Source organism: Rhinichthys klamathensis, unplaced genomic scaffold (assembly GCF_029890125.1).
Source record: "Rhinichthys klamathensis goyatoka isolate OS25496 unplaced genomic scaffold, OSU_Roscu_1.1 h1tg000786l_1, whole genome shotgun sequence".
Lineage (NCBI taxonomy): Eukaryota > Metazoa > Chordata > Actinopteri > Cypriniformes > Leuciscidae > Rhinichthys > Rhinichthys klamathensis.
In genome coordinates, this window is record NW_026607183.1 from 321,765 (window position 1) to 338,665 (window position 16,901).

The 16,901-nt window shown below is 43.4% G+C and overlaps 1 protein-coding gene across 7 annotated transcripts in view; it reads left to right on the top strand.

Moving 5' to 3' along the window:
* The first annotated feature begins 199 nt into the window (after positions 1 to 199).
* The window catches only part of LOC130077916 (NACHT, LRR and PYD domains-containing protein 3-like), a 36,719-nt gene continuing 20,017 nt past the window's right edge, over positions 200 to 16,901 (top strand). Inside the window, exons 1-5 of one of the 7 annotated variants that reach the window (XM_056243330.1) lie at positions 201 to 387; positions 695 to 753; positions 2,782 to 3,020; positions 3,247 to 3,342; positions 3,522 to 3,617. In XM_056243330.1, coding sequence (XP_056099305.1) covers positions 3,001 to 3,020; positions 3,247 to 3,342; positions 3,522 to 3,617 — 212 coding nt within the window. In that variant the 5' untranslated portion in view covers positions 201 to 387; positions 695 to 753; positions 2,782 to 3,000. Of the gene's footprint in view, positions 388 to 694; positions 754 to 1,005; positions 1,025 to 2,781; positions 3,021 to 3,246; positions 3,343 to 3,521; positions 3,618 to 16,901 lie in introns of those variants that run through there. The other 6 variants (XM_056243335.1, XM_056243333.1, XM_056243332.1 and 3 more) reach the window with 6 other exon arrangements.

Consider the following 16,901-nt stretch of genomic DNA (forward strand, 5'->3'; position numbering starts at 1 on the left):
GTTCTCCTAAGTTTGCAAGTAAGGAGCTTCTTTTAGCCTTAAGATGTTTTGTGAATATGGTCCGGGTTTTCAATGTTTCTACCTGAAACTGGTCTGTCCTGTTCGTAGCCTACTTCTTGCAGTTGTTTACCTGATAGGCTACTCTCGTGATCTCGGGGATGAGGGTGGGTGGTGCTCTGAGAGCTGTCAGACATTTCTGTGAAGTGAAAAGAAATGAAAGTTAGAAATTGCCTGAAAACATCTTAGTTGACTGATTTGCGTGGTTGTTGCCATCTGGGCTGGATAATATGTTTAGCTACTATAAAGATTGAAAGATTCAATAAGATCCAATTAAGATTGAAGTTCTGCTGTTCCTAAAGATAATGCTCTTAAAAACAGAATGCCAAAGTGAGTATAAACAAACTTTTGAATTTTACAATGTTGTTAATTCTTCTTACAAGATGTTTTTTATTATTATTGTTAGCTTGATATGAAACATTGTTCATCTATCAGCTTTTTACATGTCGATTTCTTTTGAATATACTTTGTATCTGTTATTTCCTCAAAAAACTCCAAAAGAAAAAAGAGTTGGTTCAGCCAGACTATAGTTAACACTATAAGTATGTATACATTGAATATTGTTTATATATAGGCCTACTGAAATGAGACTATGAATAGCTAAGTAATTTTTGGCTGGTTTTTATTTTACTTTCAGATGTGAATTTGGAATTTGAAAGCAGTCTTATTATCAGTTAACCTGTCTGAAAGAATTAGGTAAATACCACAAGGTACACAAGTAGTTTGGTTACATGTTTGTCTTTTACCGTGACAAAAACAACTGTTGTTTTGAGAGATAACTCTTGGTTAAAGCAAAAAACAATAGGAATGTTTACAGTACGTGACTACAGGCCAGTATTTTTCATTGCATTTTTATTTGTAGCTACTTGTTACTATGACTATTGTTTGGCTTATTTTCAGTCATTATAGCTGGATTGAGTTCTGAAAATGTTGTGACCGAATGCTCCACTAATACTGAGGCCAACTAGTAAGTGTTTTTATTTATTACAAAAAAAAAAAATATATATATTTTGGTAACGCTTTAGATTAGAGCATGGAAAGTACTGCGTAAGTAAAATTAATTTGCAGTGTACCTTTCAGTAATTATAGTGTACCTATAAAGTACATACGTGTAGGTATAAGGGAACAATATGTAAAATTTGGAAAATAAAGGGGTAAAGTTGTAAATATGTTTTCAAATAAGTTTTTTTTTTAAATTATTATTAAGGTTTCAGAGTCAGTGATATCAGATTGTATGTATTTTTATCGTACTTACCCTGTAACTTCAGGGAACAAGAGTATATTTCCTCAGTATTTAAGCAAAAATAAACTTGCAATAGTTTTAGTTTTACTTGGCTTTACCTGACATAGACTTTCCCGGGGAGGCTGAGAAGTGTAATCCCCCTGTAGTTGGAACACACCCTCCGGAGCCCTTCTTGAAAAGAGGGACCACCACCCTGGTCTGCCAGTCCAGACGTACTGTCCCCGACCGCCACGCGATACTGCAGAGGCGTGTCAGCCATGACAGCCCCACAACATCCAGAGACTTGAGGTAGTCAGGACGGATCCACTGTAAATAGTTTTGGTGGGGGACTGCTTCCCCGTCCTGAGGCGCCAGACAGTTTGCCAGAATCTCTTCCATGCCAACCGATAGTCCTTCTCCATGGCCTCACCGAACTCCTCCAAGGCCTGATTTTTTGTCTCCCTGACATTGGATCCAACTCACCGCCAGGTGGTGATCAGTTGACAGCCGTCCAAGACATGCGGCCGGAGGTCGGATAAAACAACCACAAAGTCGATCATCGACCTCCGGCCTCCGACCTTATGCTTGAACATGTTGTTCGTTATGGACAAACTGTGACTAGCATAGAAGTCCAATAACAGAACACCACTCGAATTCAGATCAGGGGGGCCGTTCCTCTCAATCACACCCCTCCAGGTGTCACTGTCGCTGCCCACGTGGGCGTTGAAGTCCCCCAGTAGAACGAGTCGGAGCACTTTCCAGCACTCCTCCCAGGGACTCGATTTTTCTTGCATCTAATGCACTTCTGAACCGCTCTTAGTCTGACCCATCACAAACGTTACATATTGTTACCTTATACTTACATGTACTCTAAGTACTTTATAGGTATACTATAATTACACAAAGTTATGCTGTAAATTCGTTTTACTTACGCAGTACTTTCCGGGCTGTAATCTAAAGCGGTACCAATATTTTTTGTAACTGATTCTTTATTTGCTGTCAAAAACATACAATCTTGGCTTATTATACACAGGTTGGCAACTAAATACACTGTTAAACTAAATATCATTAAGGCTGTGAAATTTGTTTCTTACTTTGTAAAAACTTAATAACTTAATATTATGTTACCACCATTTCTATTTCACTGAAACACAATCCAGCTGTTGGGAATCATCAGAATCAGTCAGGTCCATTTGCAACAAGTTTATTAAGAGAATGGTCGACAGACAAAGGTCAGGCACGGGCAAGATCAACAGAGCAGAGCAGGCACAAATGTGGTGAAAACCAGGCAAGGGTTCAGAGGCTGGCAGCGAGCGAGACAGAATCCAGATAGGCAGTGGGTCAATGAAGAGGATATATCTATAGGCAACAAGAGGATCAGTTCAGAAAGGGTCAAACACAGACAGGCAGGCAGAACACTGGAGATACTTTCAGAATTGTTCACAGCATTAAAACAAGACTTCACACTGGTTACAATGTGAGTGTGTTTTTTATGTGGGTAGGGAACGAGATGCAGGTGCGTGTGTGATCAGTGATAGCAGGTGGATGCGGGATTAGTCCAGGAATGATGTATCATGGGAATTGCAGTTCGTATCGGAAAGTCAGTATTCGGGCGAGGGTGCCCTCTGGCGGCCAGAGAGGGAGGTCATGGAGTCTGTGATCGTGACACCAGCAGGGGAGATCAGATTTAACCAGACCTGGTCATTAGAAGAAATCATTCAATGGATCAACTCGAGCCCAGGTAAATAATCATGATTTAGGTTTATGTAATAAAATTAAAGCGTCCTTCCTTCACTTTTTAGTTTATAAATTAGGCTATATGTTATTTTATATCTCACAATTTCACATTTATTTATTAATATTGACTCTTTCTCTCTCAATTGCACCTACTTAATTGTGCTGCACTTCAATCTGAATGACAGGAAGCTACGCTGAATTAATGTTGTAATGTCTCTGTTTCTCTGAAGCTCAGTGCAGATGGGGAGATCTTCTCCATGTCCCAGCCATGAGTCCACGAGCAGTGAACATTCAATGGATAAACCACCGGATTTAAAAGAATCCAGGTAAAATATTTAGATTACCGGTAATAAAAATTAAGCTTCATTTTTAGGTTTATGTAATGTCATGTAAAGCAACAAGATTCTAAAAAGAGATCATGTTCAAAAAAATAAATAATAATAAATAAATAAATAAATAAACACTGTTGGGACTATTAAATTGTAATGTCTCTGTTTCTCTGAAGCTCAATGCAGATGGGGAGATCTTCTCCATGTCCCAGCCATGAGTCCACGAGGAGTGATCAGTCAATGAATAAACCATTGGATTTAAAAGAATCCTGGTAAAAGATCATCAAAATTAAACCCTCCTTTATATATCTTTTCAGTCTTTAGTTCTACCATGAGAGCAAAAAAGCAAAAATGATAATGCCATGCACAGACATGTTCTCATATATAGCTTGCTGGTTATTTAATGTAGTCCCTTTTAAAGGGGTAGTTCACCCGGAAATGAAAATACTGATCATTTACTCACCCTCATGTTGTTTCAGACCCATAAGACTTTTGAGTAACACTTTATTTTAGAGTGTTCTTGTTACATGTAGATACTACAGTAATTACGATAAATTGTGTATACTTACATGTATAAATACTAGGGCTGCAACTAACGATTATTTTGATAATCGATTAATCGGACGATTATTTTTTCGATTAATCGGACAAAATTTCAATTAGATTTTTTGTTTATTATGACTAAATAAAACCCGGTTACACTTTATTTTAAGGTGTCCTTGTTACAGTGTAATTATATATTTAAGTACAGAGTAATATTAAGTAACTACATGTACTTACTATAGGAATAGGGTAGGATTAGGTTGAGGGTTAGTTGCATGTAATTATGCATAATTTACTGTTATTACTACAGTAAGTACATGTAACATATGTAACAAGGACACCGTAAAATAAAGTGTTACCTAAAACCCTCAATTAGGATATTTATGTGTAAAAGTGTACTTTAAAAAGTGCAAAAGCCACACATTGAGTTTTACAAATATCAATATTTGCATTGTTTTTAATGATAATTGCTGATGGCAAGTTGACAACCATGATTAATGTAAAAAAAAAAACATTTATATCCAACATATTGTTTTAACACAATTTTTGTTAAAACAAATTTACAGACATGTTGTTCAGATGTGAAGATATAAACTAAAAACATCTCAAATATATAATTCATTTAATGTTTTATTTAAAATTAATTGAATTATAAGGATAACTTGTAAAAAATAAATATAGAAAGCCGCAGTAGATCGCGTTTGAAAAACAATTAAAACTTAATAGTAGACAAATGCTATATAAAGAGAGCGGAATGGTACGCAGCAAGCTAACAGGCTTGATTAAAAAGAAAGGAAAAATGATGCATTAGTGCACAAACATTCGCTGAAAACCACTGAGTACAGTGACTAAAAAACAATAATTTACTGCTGGTGTTATTAACTGCCTTTATATTTAGTCCTTCGCTTTGTAAAGACCGTTTTAATTTAATATTTCTGCGGTAGCACTATTTTAATCCATCACTTATGTTGCGAGCGAACTGATTGCGCAACCTGATGCTCGAGACGCAAAATACAGACATCCCAAGTCTCCCGGAAGTTCTGGAAGTCACCCGCATATTGATAGCGGCTCGCAAATTAGTTCAAACTCCCGGGATTTGAGCACGCAAGCAAGAGCGCGCATGCGAGACAGAAGAGACTGTGCTCCAAACATAGACAGTAAAAGAAATGGACAGAGCGATCTCATTGGAACTCAGTTGAGACAGTTGAAGCCCACTTTTAGCGATTTTTGAGCACTTCCGTTCCTGACGCGCAGACTCAAACCGACTCAAACTAAGCTTGATGACGTGAGCAACCTGTCTGACAGACGTTAATCTTCTAGTAGCTGTGCGTGAAAACTGCCAACGTTAATCTTGCAGAGACGGGGAACTTGAGCAAAGAGTTCTTTGGCGTGAGTGAGCAGGAGTAAGAATTCCGTTGCTTTTATGGACTCATTATCTATGGGCTTCTCCCTTGACGGGACGTCCCCCCGATTGCCTGCGAGCTTCTCCTCCTGTCTGTACGGTAACTTCTGTACAGCGCGACAGAGAGTCGAGTGGTTATGACGCAATCGTTAGCCTATTTTTACTAAATCTGTTTCTACGGGGCCATAGTGTAACATAGAAGGTAATGGAGCCCTTTATACATTGTCGTGTTTCTTTAGAAATAAATAATGGACAAATGGAGTCTTTAAACGCCTCAGATGTAAAGTTATTCGCTGTCAAAGTGACGCAAAAATGAATGGGAGTCAATGGAAATGCTAACGCAATTGAAGTTCTGCTACAACATGGCGGCACCCGGCCGGCTTCAACTTCCGGTCGATGGATTACCCCCTTGGCTCCAAACCGTGTAGCGCGAGCGCGCGGCAGAGCAACGGAGGGAGAGAGACCTTGCGTGTGTGCCTCATGAAGCGCGTGTAAGACAGAGAGCATCCTGATTGGCCTGTTTCAACCAATCACCAGTAAACGCTCCCCGTGACGTAAGCAGACCAACTAATCGATAATGACATTCATTGACAACGATTTTCATAATCGATTATTATCGATTTTATCGATTAGTTGTTGCAGCCCTAATAAATACAACTAACCTTAACCACATCTTAATCCTAACCCTATAGTACATGTAGTCAATTATTATTACACAGTACTTAAGGCGAGACACTAAAGGTGAATAGGGTAATTTTTTTAACTAGCAGATATCACCTAGGGCCGGGACTCGATTAAAAAAATTAATCTAATTAATTAGAGGCTTTGTAATTAATTAATCGCATTTTAATCGCATACATTTTTGACCTGAGAACTGTGAGAAGTAATTTTTTTCACATGGATTTTTAGTATACCATTGAATAATGACTGCATACATAAGCTTAAGCAACAAAATATTGTTTATTTTTGTTCAACCAAGTCCAGCAGACCAGTGCAATTTTTGCCATTAAGTGTAGCAATAGCATATTGCAACAAAATAGCATATTGCTACACTACACTAATAGCACTACACTAATGGCGCTTTTCCACTACACAGTACCAGCTCGCCTCGGCTCGGCTCGGCTCGACTCGACTCGCCTTTGTTTGGTTTTCCACTGTGTAAAAGTTGTACCTGTACCTGCTTTCGGGTACTTTTTTTCGTACCACCTCCGGCGAGGTTCTAAGCGAGCTGAGGCGAGCTAAGCCGATACTAAAATGTGACGTGAAAACAATGCCGACTGCTGATTGGTCACAGAGAATCTGCGTCATCATTGCACGCGCCAGATGGAGTATCCAGAATAACCCCGCCATTTTTAAATAGTTTGGCCAGAGATAGTTACTAAACTTACTACTATTATTATGGCAACTCGGAAGAATACGCCGTGGTCAAACGAGGAGGTGCAGACATTCCTTTGTTTGGTTGCCGAAGAGAGGATCCAGCGAGAGCTTGATGGGGCAACGAGGAACGAAATGCGTCGCTATGACGACCGGGTACTATTTGTGGTGGTACTTTCTGCAATGGAAAACGGAGCGAAAAGCGAGCCGAGTCGAGGCGAGCCAAGGCGAGTCGAGTCGAGTCGAGTCGAGCTGGTACTGGTAATGGAAAAGCGCCATAATAGCCATAATAGCCATTAAGTGTAGCAATAGCATATTGCAACAAAATAGCATATTGCTACACTACACTAATAGCAATAGCGAATTCCTTGTTGCATAGACAACCATGCTCTTATCGACGCGTCCATCCGTTCGTTTTTTGTAACAACATTTCCCAGCCACCGGCCAACCAAAGCGATCTCGTCAGCTTCTTCGTCATGAACGCTAGTTGGTGCGCCAGTATAATCGGTCCGCCGAAACTCATCCAGTGAGAAACGTTCCGCGGTGCAAAATTTAAAATAATTTTTTGTGTAATTAATTAACGCGTTAAAGTGTGTAATTAATTAATCTTAATTAACGCGTTAAAGTCCCGGCCCTAATATCACCATGAAATTTTCCCAGTTGATTACCTACATTAAGATGAGAAAAAAATGTATTACAAGTTTTCTGTAATTTAATGTTTAAATATGCAAATTAGGCATTATCTAATTAAATATGTGCTAATTTGCATATATTTCAAAAAATGAAATCTGAGTATTGGATAAAGCCAGGTTTAAAATTCTTTTTTCATTGTGTTCACATATTAGATGGGGGAAAAAATCACAGAGGGATTTATGGATATCTACTTTTGTTATCCTATAAATCAGAATATACTGTCAATAGCCTTAATAAAATGATTTTTGCCATGTTTTTTTGAATAAAATGTTATATAAATCGGGCTAGGAATAATATATTTACAAATCCCTCTGTAAATGTCTTCATAATATAACTAGGTACAAGACTGGAAAGTTTGGTGTATATAGGTGCTACCGAAGTGGAGATTTCGGACTTTGAGTATGAGAGAAAGGTCATTTTGACAAAACGTCTCGGGTTATGACTATAACCCTTGTTCCCTGATAAGGGAACGAGACACTGCGTCGTTGAAAACCGACTCTTTGGGGACGCTCCCTTAGCGTGCGCCTCTGAAGTATGAATGAAACTAATCCAATCCTGATTGGTGTTGCGTCATGATGTAACATGTGACGGCACATAAAAGTTACGCCGGCACAAACACACATTAGCCTAGCGATGAAGCAAGCCGCTCTCAGGCATTGAGGGGCGGGGCAGGACGACGCAGTGTCTCGTTCCCTTCTCAGGGAACAAGGGTTATAGTCATAACCCGAGACGTTCCCTTTCGAGGGAACTCGCACTGCGTTGTTGAAAAACGACCCTTTGGGGAACGAATGCCCACTAGGCCACGCACTGAAAAAGGCCTGCCTTAGAGTGAAACTGATCTCAGGCACTCAGCTAGGACGAGAGCACATGTGCGCCAGGCGTACTAGGGAGGTGCAGACTATAAAACCTGATAAAAGTGTGTGGGGTAGCCCAACCGGCTGCCTCACAGATCTCCTGGAGGGGCACTCCCGAGAGGAGGGCCCTAGAGGACGCCATGCCTCTAGTAGAAAGATCCCTTGCGGTCAAAGGTGAAGACAAATTGCGCACCTTGTAGGCCTACTTATGGTTTGTATAGCCGGGAGCCCCTAATAGGTGACCCAAAACACAGTATGTCCGACCTCCTCCAAGAAGCTCTAACTGGCAGAGCAAGGAACCTCTCCTTTTCTGCCGACACATGAGGTGGAGGATGAAATACTTGCAGGACCATGGACCTAGCCATGTTAAATTGCACTTAAGGCACATAGCTGGGTCTCGGATGCAGGATGGCCTTAACTCCGCAGGGGGCACACCCCAAGCAAGCTGGCGATAATGCCAGGGCTTGGAGATCTCCCAGTCTCTTTAAAGAAATAGCTAAGAGAAAGGCTATCTTGAACGTGAGGTCCTAGGCGAAGCCGACTGGAGGTATTCGAAGGGAGCCAGGGATAGCCCTTCGAGAACCACCGACAGGTCCCAGGAAGGAACCCTGGACCTGACTGTCAGTCTCATCCTCCAAATACCATGGAGAAATAGTATGACCAGTTGGTACCTCCCCAAAGGCCCAACATTTAGTGGTGCATGGAACGCCGCAATGGCGGCCACGTACACCCTACGTGTAGATGGGGAGAGATTGGCAGAGAAATGATCTTGAAGAAACTCCAGAACTGCAGCCATTGGGCAGTTAACTGGACCTAACTCAAGTTCTCTACACCAAGTGGAAAAACATTCCACTTGAGGCCATATAATCTCCTAGTAGACGGAGCCCTAGAGATAAGTATGGTTTCGACCACCCCAGATGATAGACCAGCATCTAGGTACTGAGCCCCCTCAGAGGCCAGACCCACAATTTCCACAGCTCCGGACGAGGATGGAATATAGTGCCCTCCGCCTGAGACAACAGATCCCTCCTCAGAGGAAGCTGGCATGGCGGAGCTATCAGGAGTGAAATTAAGTCCGAAAACCATACTCGGGCCGGCCAAAACGGGGCTACCAGAAGAAGACTGATGCCCTCCTGACGGATCCTCTCCAGGACTCCCGGGAGCAGAGCGATCGGGGGAAACGCGTACAGGCAAAGCCTCGGCCAGGCCTGTACCATGGCATCCAACCAGAGCGGGCCTGGATGAGTGAGGGAGAACAGATCCACTTTAATTGGTCCAAACCTCTGCCATATCAACTCCACCACCTCTGGATGGAGTCTCCATCCCCCGGGCCTCAGCCCCTGCCTCGACAGGATGTCTGCTCCCTGATTCTGAACCCCCGGGACATATATTGCTCTTATAGATAATATTTTCCCTTAGGACCAAAAAAATAATCTGATGCGGGGGGGGGGGGGGGGCTCAAACCCCTTGGCTTTGAGCCACCACTGAAGGGGCCTCATGTGAAGCAGGCCCAACGGAATTATGTTGGATGCCGCTGTCATGAGGCCCAGCAGTCTTTGAAATTACTTTACAGTGATGGCCTGGCCTAGCTTTATGCCTGACACCATGGCCAGGATGGATTCGATACAAGCTGGAGACATACGTGCCCCCATCGTAACCGAATTCCATACCACGCCCAGAAGAGTAGTCTTCTGAGCTGGGTCCAACACATTATTCTTAGTGTTGAGTCTCAACCCCCGGTTCTGAATGTGGCCAAGGACGACATCTCAATGCCGAACTGCCATTTCTCGAGACTGGGCCAATATGAGCCAGTCGTCGATGTAATTCAGTATACGGATGCCCTGAAGCCTCAGTGGAGCCAGAGCCGCATCCATACACATAGTGAATGTGCGGGGAGAGAGTGCTAGGCCGAACGGAAGAACCCGATATTGGTATGCTTCGCCCCCGAAAGCGAACCTCAGGAACCTCCTGTGACATGGAAGGATGGAGACATGAAAATAAGCATCTTTTAGATCTATCGTGACAAACCAGTCCTCGGATCTGATTTGGTTCACGATAATGGGAATAGTAGGCCTTTTGAACCTGAATCTCCTCAAAGAACGATTCAAAAGCCTTAGATCTAAAATCGATCTCAGTCCGCCATCCTTCTTTGGAACTATAAAGTACCGGCTGTAAAACCCGGACTCTCTGTCTGGTAGGGGAACACTTTCTATGGCCCCTTAATTCCAGTAGAGTCTGTACCTCTTGTTCCATAACCCGAGCCTGTTCTGGAACCACTGCAGTCGGTTCCACCCCAGCAACTTGGGAGGTCGGTGACCGAACTGCAATCTGTACCCATATTTTATAATATTCAGGACCCATATAGATATATTTGGAAGGCATTGCCATTCTTCTACAAAATCTACTAAGGGAACCAGCCCCTCGAGACCGGCCTCGGGTGTTTTTCGAGTACTATTCTCGACTTCCTGAAGCGGAGGACCGGCAGGAAAAAATCGAGAAAGATTTTGTGACCATAGTCAGTGCCCTGTTGCAAGCTTTTGGGGCGAACGCCACAGTGTACGTTCTCTGGAAACCAATGTAGCCCGAAGCGTGCAAGACGGCGGGCAACATCTTTTTTCCCGAGGGCTCCTGCTGCTAGAACAACCTCTCGAGGGCTGCCTGTGTGTGCTGCGCCCCTAAACAATACACACACAACTGATGCGTGTCCTCACCCGTGAGATATATAGGGCAGGGGTGCACACACGTAGTGTATTGTTCACTCGCCATAATATAGAGCTTTGCACAGACAAAACAACACCAAATAAGACAGACAGTTTCACAGAGAGCGCTTGCTGAAGAGCGAAAGCTAATGTGTGTTTGTGCCGGTGTAACGCTTATGTGCCGTCACATGTTACGTCATAACGCAACACCAATCAGGATTGGATTAGTTTCATTCATACTTCAGAGGCGGACGCTAAGGGAGCGTCCCCAAAGAGTCGTTTTTCAACGACGCAGTGCGAGTTCCCTCGAAAGGGAACGGGCTTTAAAGATTTAGCATCAGCCAATGAGATTGCGCATTTGCGCCCTTATACTTTCACGATTGGTTGCTGATAAAAAGGAAATGACCATATTTGGATCCGACAAAATTGTACAAGAGAGAGAGAGCTTTCTAACGGTGTGTGTGATGACAAGGTGCAGATCGCGATCGCGGAGCAACGGATGATTTACAACGCCAACTTTTGATGAATTTATGAGAAATCTACTGACGCAAACAGACAAAGTGTAGTAAAATAAAGACCTAAATGTGTATTTCGGACTTTTTTTCACCACAAGTCTGAAAGAAGACATGTTTTTGAAGACAACTATCCCGAAATCTCAAAATTGACCAGTAAAAAAAAAAAAACTATGTTTTTGCCTGCCGTGTCTCGCCTTAAATGTATAATTACACTGTAATATGGACACCTTAACATAAGATGTAACCAACTTTTGTTCATCTTCGAAAAAAATAAGATATTAACGAAATTTGATAGATTTCTCTACCTCCATTGTGGCTACTTAACTACCACTTTGATGCTTCAAAAAGTTCATAAAGAAATCGTTAAACTAATCCATATGAATGGAGCGGTTTAGTCCAAATTTTCTGAAGAGACATGATCACTTTGTATGATGAAATCATTTAATTAAGGCTTTTTATTCACATATGAACATTCATCAACGCACACATCAGTTGTGGTAAACGGAAGTTCAAGCGCGCTTCCTTGATGTGCGAGAACCAATGAGGTTCATTATGTGCTACACAGCACGTTTGAGCTATAGGTAGAACGAATGAGGTTCATTCTCATGTTACGCAGCACGTTTGAGCTATAGGTAGAACCAATGAGGTTCATTCTCGTGTTACGCAGCACGTTTGAGCTTCAGCAAGAACCAATGAGGCTCATTCTCATGTTACGCAGCCCGTTTGAGCTTCAGCAAGAACCAATGAGGTCCATCCTCGTGTTAAGTAGCAAGTTTGAGCTTCAGCAAGAACCAATGAGGCTCATTCTCGTGTTACGCAGCACGCTTGAGCTTCAGCAAGAACCAATGAGACTCATTCTCGTGTTACGCAGCCTGTTTGAGCTTCAGCAAGAACCAATGAGGTTCATTCTCGTGTTACGCACTCCGTTTGAGCTCCAGCAAGAACCAATGAGGTTCATTCTCATGTTACGCAGTGCGTTCTAGCTTCAGCAAGAACCAATGAGGTTCATTCTCATGTTACGTAGAACGTTTTAGCTTCCGCAAGAACCAATGAGGTTCATTCTCGTGTTACGCAGCACGTTTGAGCTTCCGCAAGAACCAATGAGGTTCATTCTCGTGTTACGCAGCACGTTTGAGCTTCAGCAAGAACCAATGAGGTTCATTCTCGTGTTACGCAGCACGTTTGAGCTTCAGCAAGAACCAATGAGGTTCATTCTCGTGTTACGCAGCACGTTTGAGCTTCAGCAAGAACCAATGAGGTTCATTCTCGTGTTACGCAGCACGTTTGACCGTTTGAGCTTCAGCAAGAACCAGTGAGGTTCATTCTCGTGTTATGCAGCAAGTTTGAGCTTCAGCAAGAACCAATGAGGTTCATTCTCGTGTTACGCAGCACGTTTGAGCTTCAGCAAGAACCAATGAGGTGCATTCTCGTGTTACGCAGCACGTTTGAGCTTCAGCAAGAACCAATGAGGTTCATTCTCGTGTTACGCAACCCGTTTGAGCTTCAGCAAGAACCAATGAGGTTCATTCTCGTTTTACGAAGCATGTTTGAGCTTCAGCAAGAACCAATGAGGTTCATTCTCGTGTTACGCAGCACGTTTGACCGTTTGAGCTTCAGCAAGAACCAATGAGGTTCATTCTCGTGTTATGCAGCACGTTTGAGCTTCAGCAAGAACCAATGAGGTTCATTCTCGTGTTATGCAGCACGTTTGAGCTTCAGCAAGAACCAATGAGGTTCATTTTCGTGTTACGCAGTGCGTTTGAGCTTCAGCAAGAACCAATGAGGTTCATTCTCGTGTTACGCAGCACGTTTGAGCTTCAGCAAGAACCAATGAGGTTCATTCTCGTGTTACACAGCACATTTGAGCTTCCGCAAGAACCAATGAGGTTCATTCTCGTGTTACGCAGCACGTTTGAGCTTCAGTAAGAACCAATGAGGTTCATTCTCGTGTTACGCAGCACGTTTGAGCTTCCGCAAGAACCAATGAGGTTCATTCTCGTGTTACGCAGCACGTTTGAGCTTCGGCAAGAACCAATGAGGTTCATTCTCGTGTTACTAAGCACGTTTGAGCTTCAGCAAGAACCAATGAGGTTCATTCTCGTTTTACGAAGCATGTTTGAGCTTCAGCAAGAACCAATGAGGTTCATTCTCGTGTTACGCAGCACGTTTGACCGTTTGAGCTTCAGCAAGAACCAATGAGGTTCATTCTCGTTTTACGCAGCACGTTTGAGCTTCAGCAAGAACCAATGAGGTTCATTCTCGTGTTTCGCAGCCCGTTTGAGCTTCAGCAAGAACCAATGAGGTTCATTCTCGTGTTATGCAGCACGTTTGAGCTTCAGCAAGAACCAATGAGGTTCATTCTCGTGTTACGCAGCCCGTTTGAGCTTCAGCAAGAACCAATGAGACTCATTCTCGTGTTACGCAACACGTTTGAGCTTCAGCAAGAACCAATGAGGTTCATTCTCGTGTTACGCAGCGTGTTTGAGCTTCAGCAAGAACCAATGAGGTTCATTCTCGTGTTACGCAGCACGTTTGAGCTTCCGCAAGAACCAATGAGGTGCATTCTCGTGTTACGCAGTGTGTTTGAGCTTCAGCAAGAACCAATGAGGTTCATTCTCGTGTTACTCAGCACGTTTGAGCTTCAGCAAGAACCAATGAGGTTCATTCTCATGTTACGGAGCACACTTGAGCTTCTGCAAGAACCAATGAGGTTCATTCTCGTGTTATGCAGCACGTTTGAGCTTCAGCAAGAACCAATGAGGTTCATTCTCGTGTTACGCAGCGCGTTTGAGCTTCAGCAAGAACCAATGAGGTTCATTCTTGTGTTACGCAGCACGTTTGAGCTACAGCAAGAACCAATGAGGTGCATTCTCGTGTTACGCAGCACGTTTGAGCTTCGGCAAGAACCAATGAGGTTCATTCTCGTGTTACTAAGCACGTTTGAGCTTCAGCAAGAACCAATGAGGTTCATTCTCGTTTTACGAAGCATGTTTGAGCTTCAGCAAGAACCAATGAGGTTCATTCTCGTGTTACGCAGCACGTTTGACCGTTTGAGCTTCAGCAAGAACCAATGAGGTTCATTCTCGTTTTACGCAGCACGTTTGAGCTTCAGCAAGAACCAATGAGGTTCATTCTCGTGTTTCGCAGCCCGTTTGAGCTTCAGCAAGAACCAATGAGGTTCATTCTCGTGTTATGCAGCACGTTTGAGCTTCAGCAAGAACCAATGAGGTTCATTCTCGTGTTACGCAGCCCGTTTGAGCTTCAGCAAGAACCAATGAGACTCATTCTCGTGTTACGCAACACGTTTGAGCTTCAGCAAGAACCAATGAGGTTCATTCTCGTGTTACGCAGCGTGTTTGAGCTTCAGCAAGAACCAATGAGGTTCATTCTCGTGTTACGCAGCACGTTTGAGCTTCCGCAAGAACCAATGAGGTGCATTCTCGTGTTACGCAGTGTGTTTGAGCTTCAGCAAGAACCAATGAGGTTCATTCTCGTGTTACTCAGCACGTTTGAGCTTCAGCAAGAACCAATGAGGTTCATTCTCATGTTACGGAGCACACTTGAGCTTCTGCAAGAACCAATGAGGTTCATTCTCGTGTTATGCAGCACGTTTGAGCTTCAGCAAGAACCAATGAGGTTCATTCTCGTGTTACGCAGCGCGTTTGAGCTTCAGCAAGAACCAATGAGGTTCATTCTTGTGTTACGCAGCACGTTTGAGCTACAGCAAGAACCAATGAGGTGCATTCTCGTGTTACGCAGCACGTTTGAGCTTCAGCAAGAACCAATGAGGTTCATTCTCGTGTTACGCAGCACGTTTGAGCTTCAGTAAGAACCAATGAGGTTCATTCTCGTGTTACGCAGCACGTTTGAGCTTCAGCAAGAACCAAGGAGGTGCATTCTCGTGTTACGCAGCACGTTTGAGCTTCAGCAAGAACCAATGAGGTGCAATCTCGTGTTACGCAGCACGTTTGAGCTTCAGCAAGAACCAATGAGGTTCATTCTCGTGTTACGCAGCACGTTTGACCGTTTGAGCTTCAGCAAGAACCAATGAGACTCATTCTCGTGTTACGCAGCACGTTTGAGCTTCAGCAAGAACCAATGAGGTTCATTCTCGTGTTACGCAGCGCGTTTGAGCCTCAGCAAGAACCAATGAGGTTCATTCTCGTGTTACGCAGTGCGTTTGAGCTTCAACAAGAACCAATGAGGTTCATTCTCGTTTTACGCAGCACGTTTGAGCTTCAGCAAGAACCAATGAGGTTCCTTCTCGTGTTACGCAGTGCGTTTGAGCTTCTGCAAGAACCAATGAGGTTCATTCTTGTGTTACGCAGCACGTTTGAGCTTCCGCAAGAAACAATGAGGTTCATTCTCGTGTTACGGAGCACGTTTGAGCTTCAGCAAGAACCAATGAGGTTCATTCTCGTGTTACGCAGCACGTTTGAGCTTCAGCAAGAACCAATGAGGTTCATTCTCATGTTACGCAGCAAGTTTGAGCTTCAGCAAGAACCAATGAGGTTCATTCTCGTGTTACGCAGCACGTTTGAGCTTCAGCAAGAACCAATGAGGTGCATTCTCGTGTTACGCAGCACGTTTGAGCTTCAGCAAGAACCAATGAGGTTCATTCTCGTGTTACGCAACCCGTTTGAGCTTCAGCAAGAACCAATGAGGTTCATTCTCGTTTTACGAAGCATGTTTGAGCTTCCGCAAGAACCAATGAGGTTCATTCTCGTGTTACGCAGCACGTTTGAGCTTCAGCAAGAACCAATGAGGTTCATTCTTGTGTTACGCAGCACGTTTGAGCTTCAGCAAGAACCAATGAGACTCATTCTCGTGTTACGCAGCACGTTTGAGCTTCAGCAAGAACCAATGAGGTTCATTCTCATGTTACGCAGCACGTTTGAGCTTCTGCAAGAACCAATGAGGTTCATTCTTGTGTTACGCAGTGCGTTTGAGCTTCAGCAAGAACCAATGAGGTTCATTCTCGTGTTACGCAGCACGTTTGAGCTTCAGCAAGAACCAATGAGGTGCAATCTCGTGTTACGCAGCACGTTTGAGCTTCAGCAAGAACCAATGAGGTTCATTCTCGTGTTACGCAGCACGTTTGACCGTTTGAGCTTCAGCAAGAACCAATGAGGTGCAATCTCGTGTTACGCAGCACGTTTGAGCTTCAGCAAGAACCAATGAGGTGCAATCTCGTGTTACGCAGCACGTTTGACCGTTTGAGCTTCAGCAAGAACCAATGAGACTCATTCTCGTGTTACGCAGCACATTTGAGCTTCAGCAAGAACCAATGAGGTTCTTTCTCGTGTTAAGCAGCGCGTTTGAGCTTCAGCAAGAACCAATGAGGTTCATTCTCGTGTTACGCAGTGCGTTTGAGCTTCAGCAAGAACCAATGAGGTTCATTCTCGTTTTACGCAGCACGTTTGAGCTTCAGCAAGAACCAATGAGGTTCCTTCTCGTGTTACGCAGTGTGTTTGAG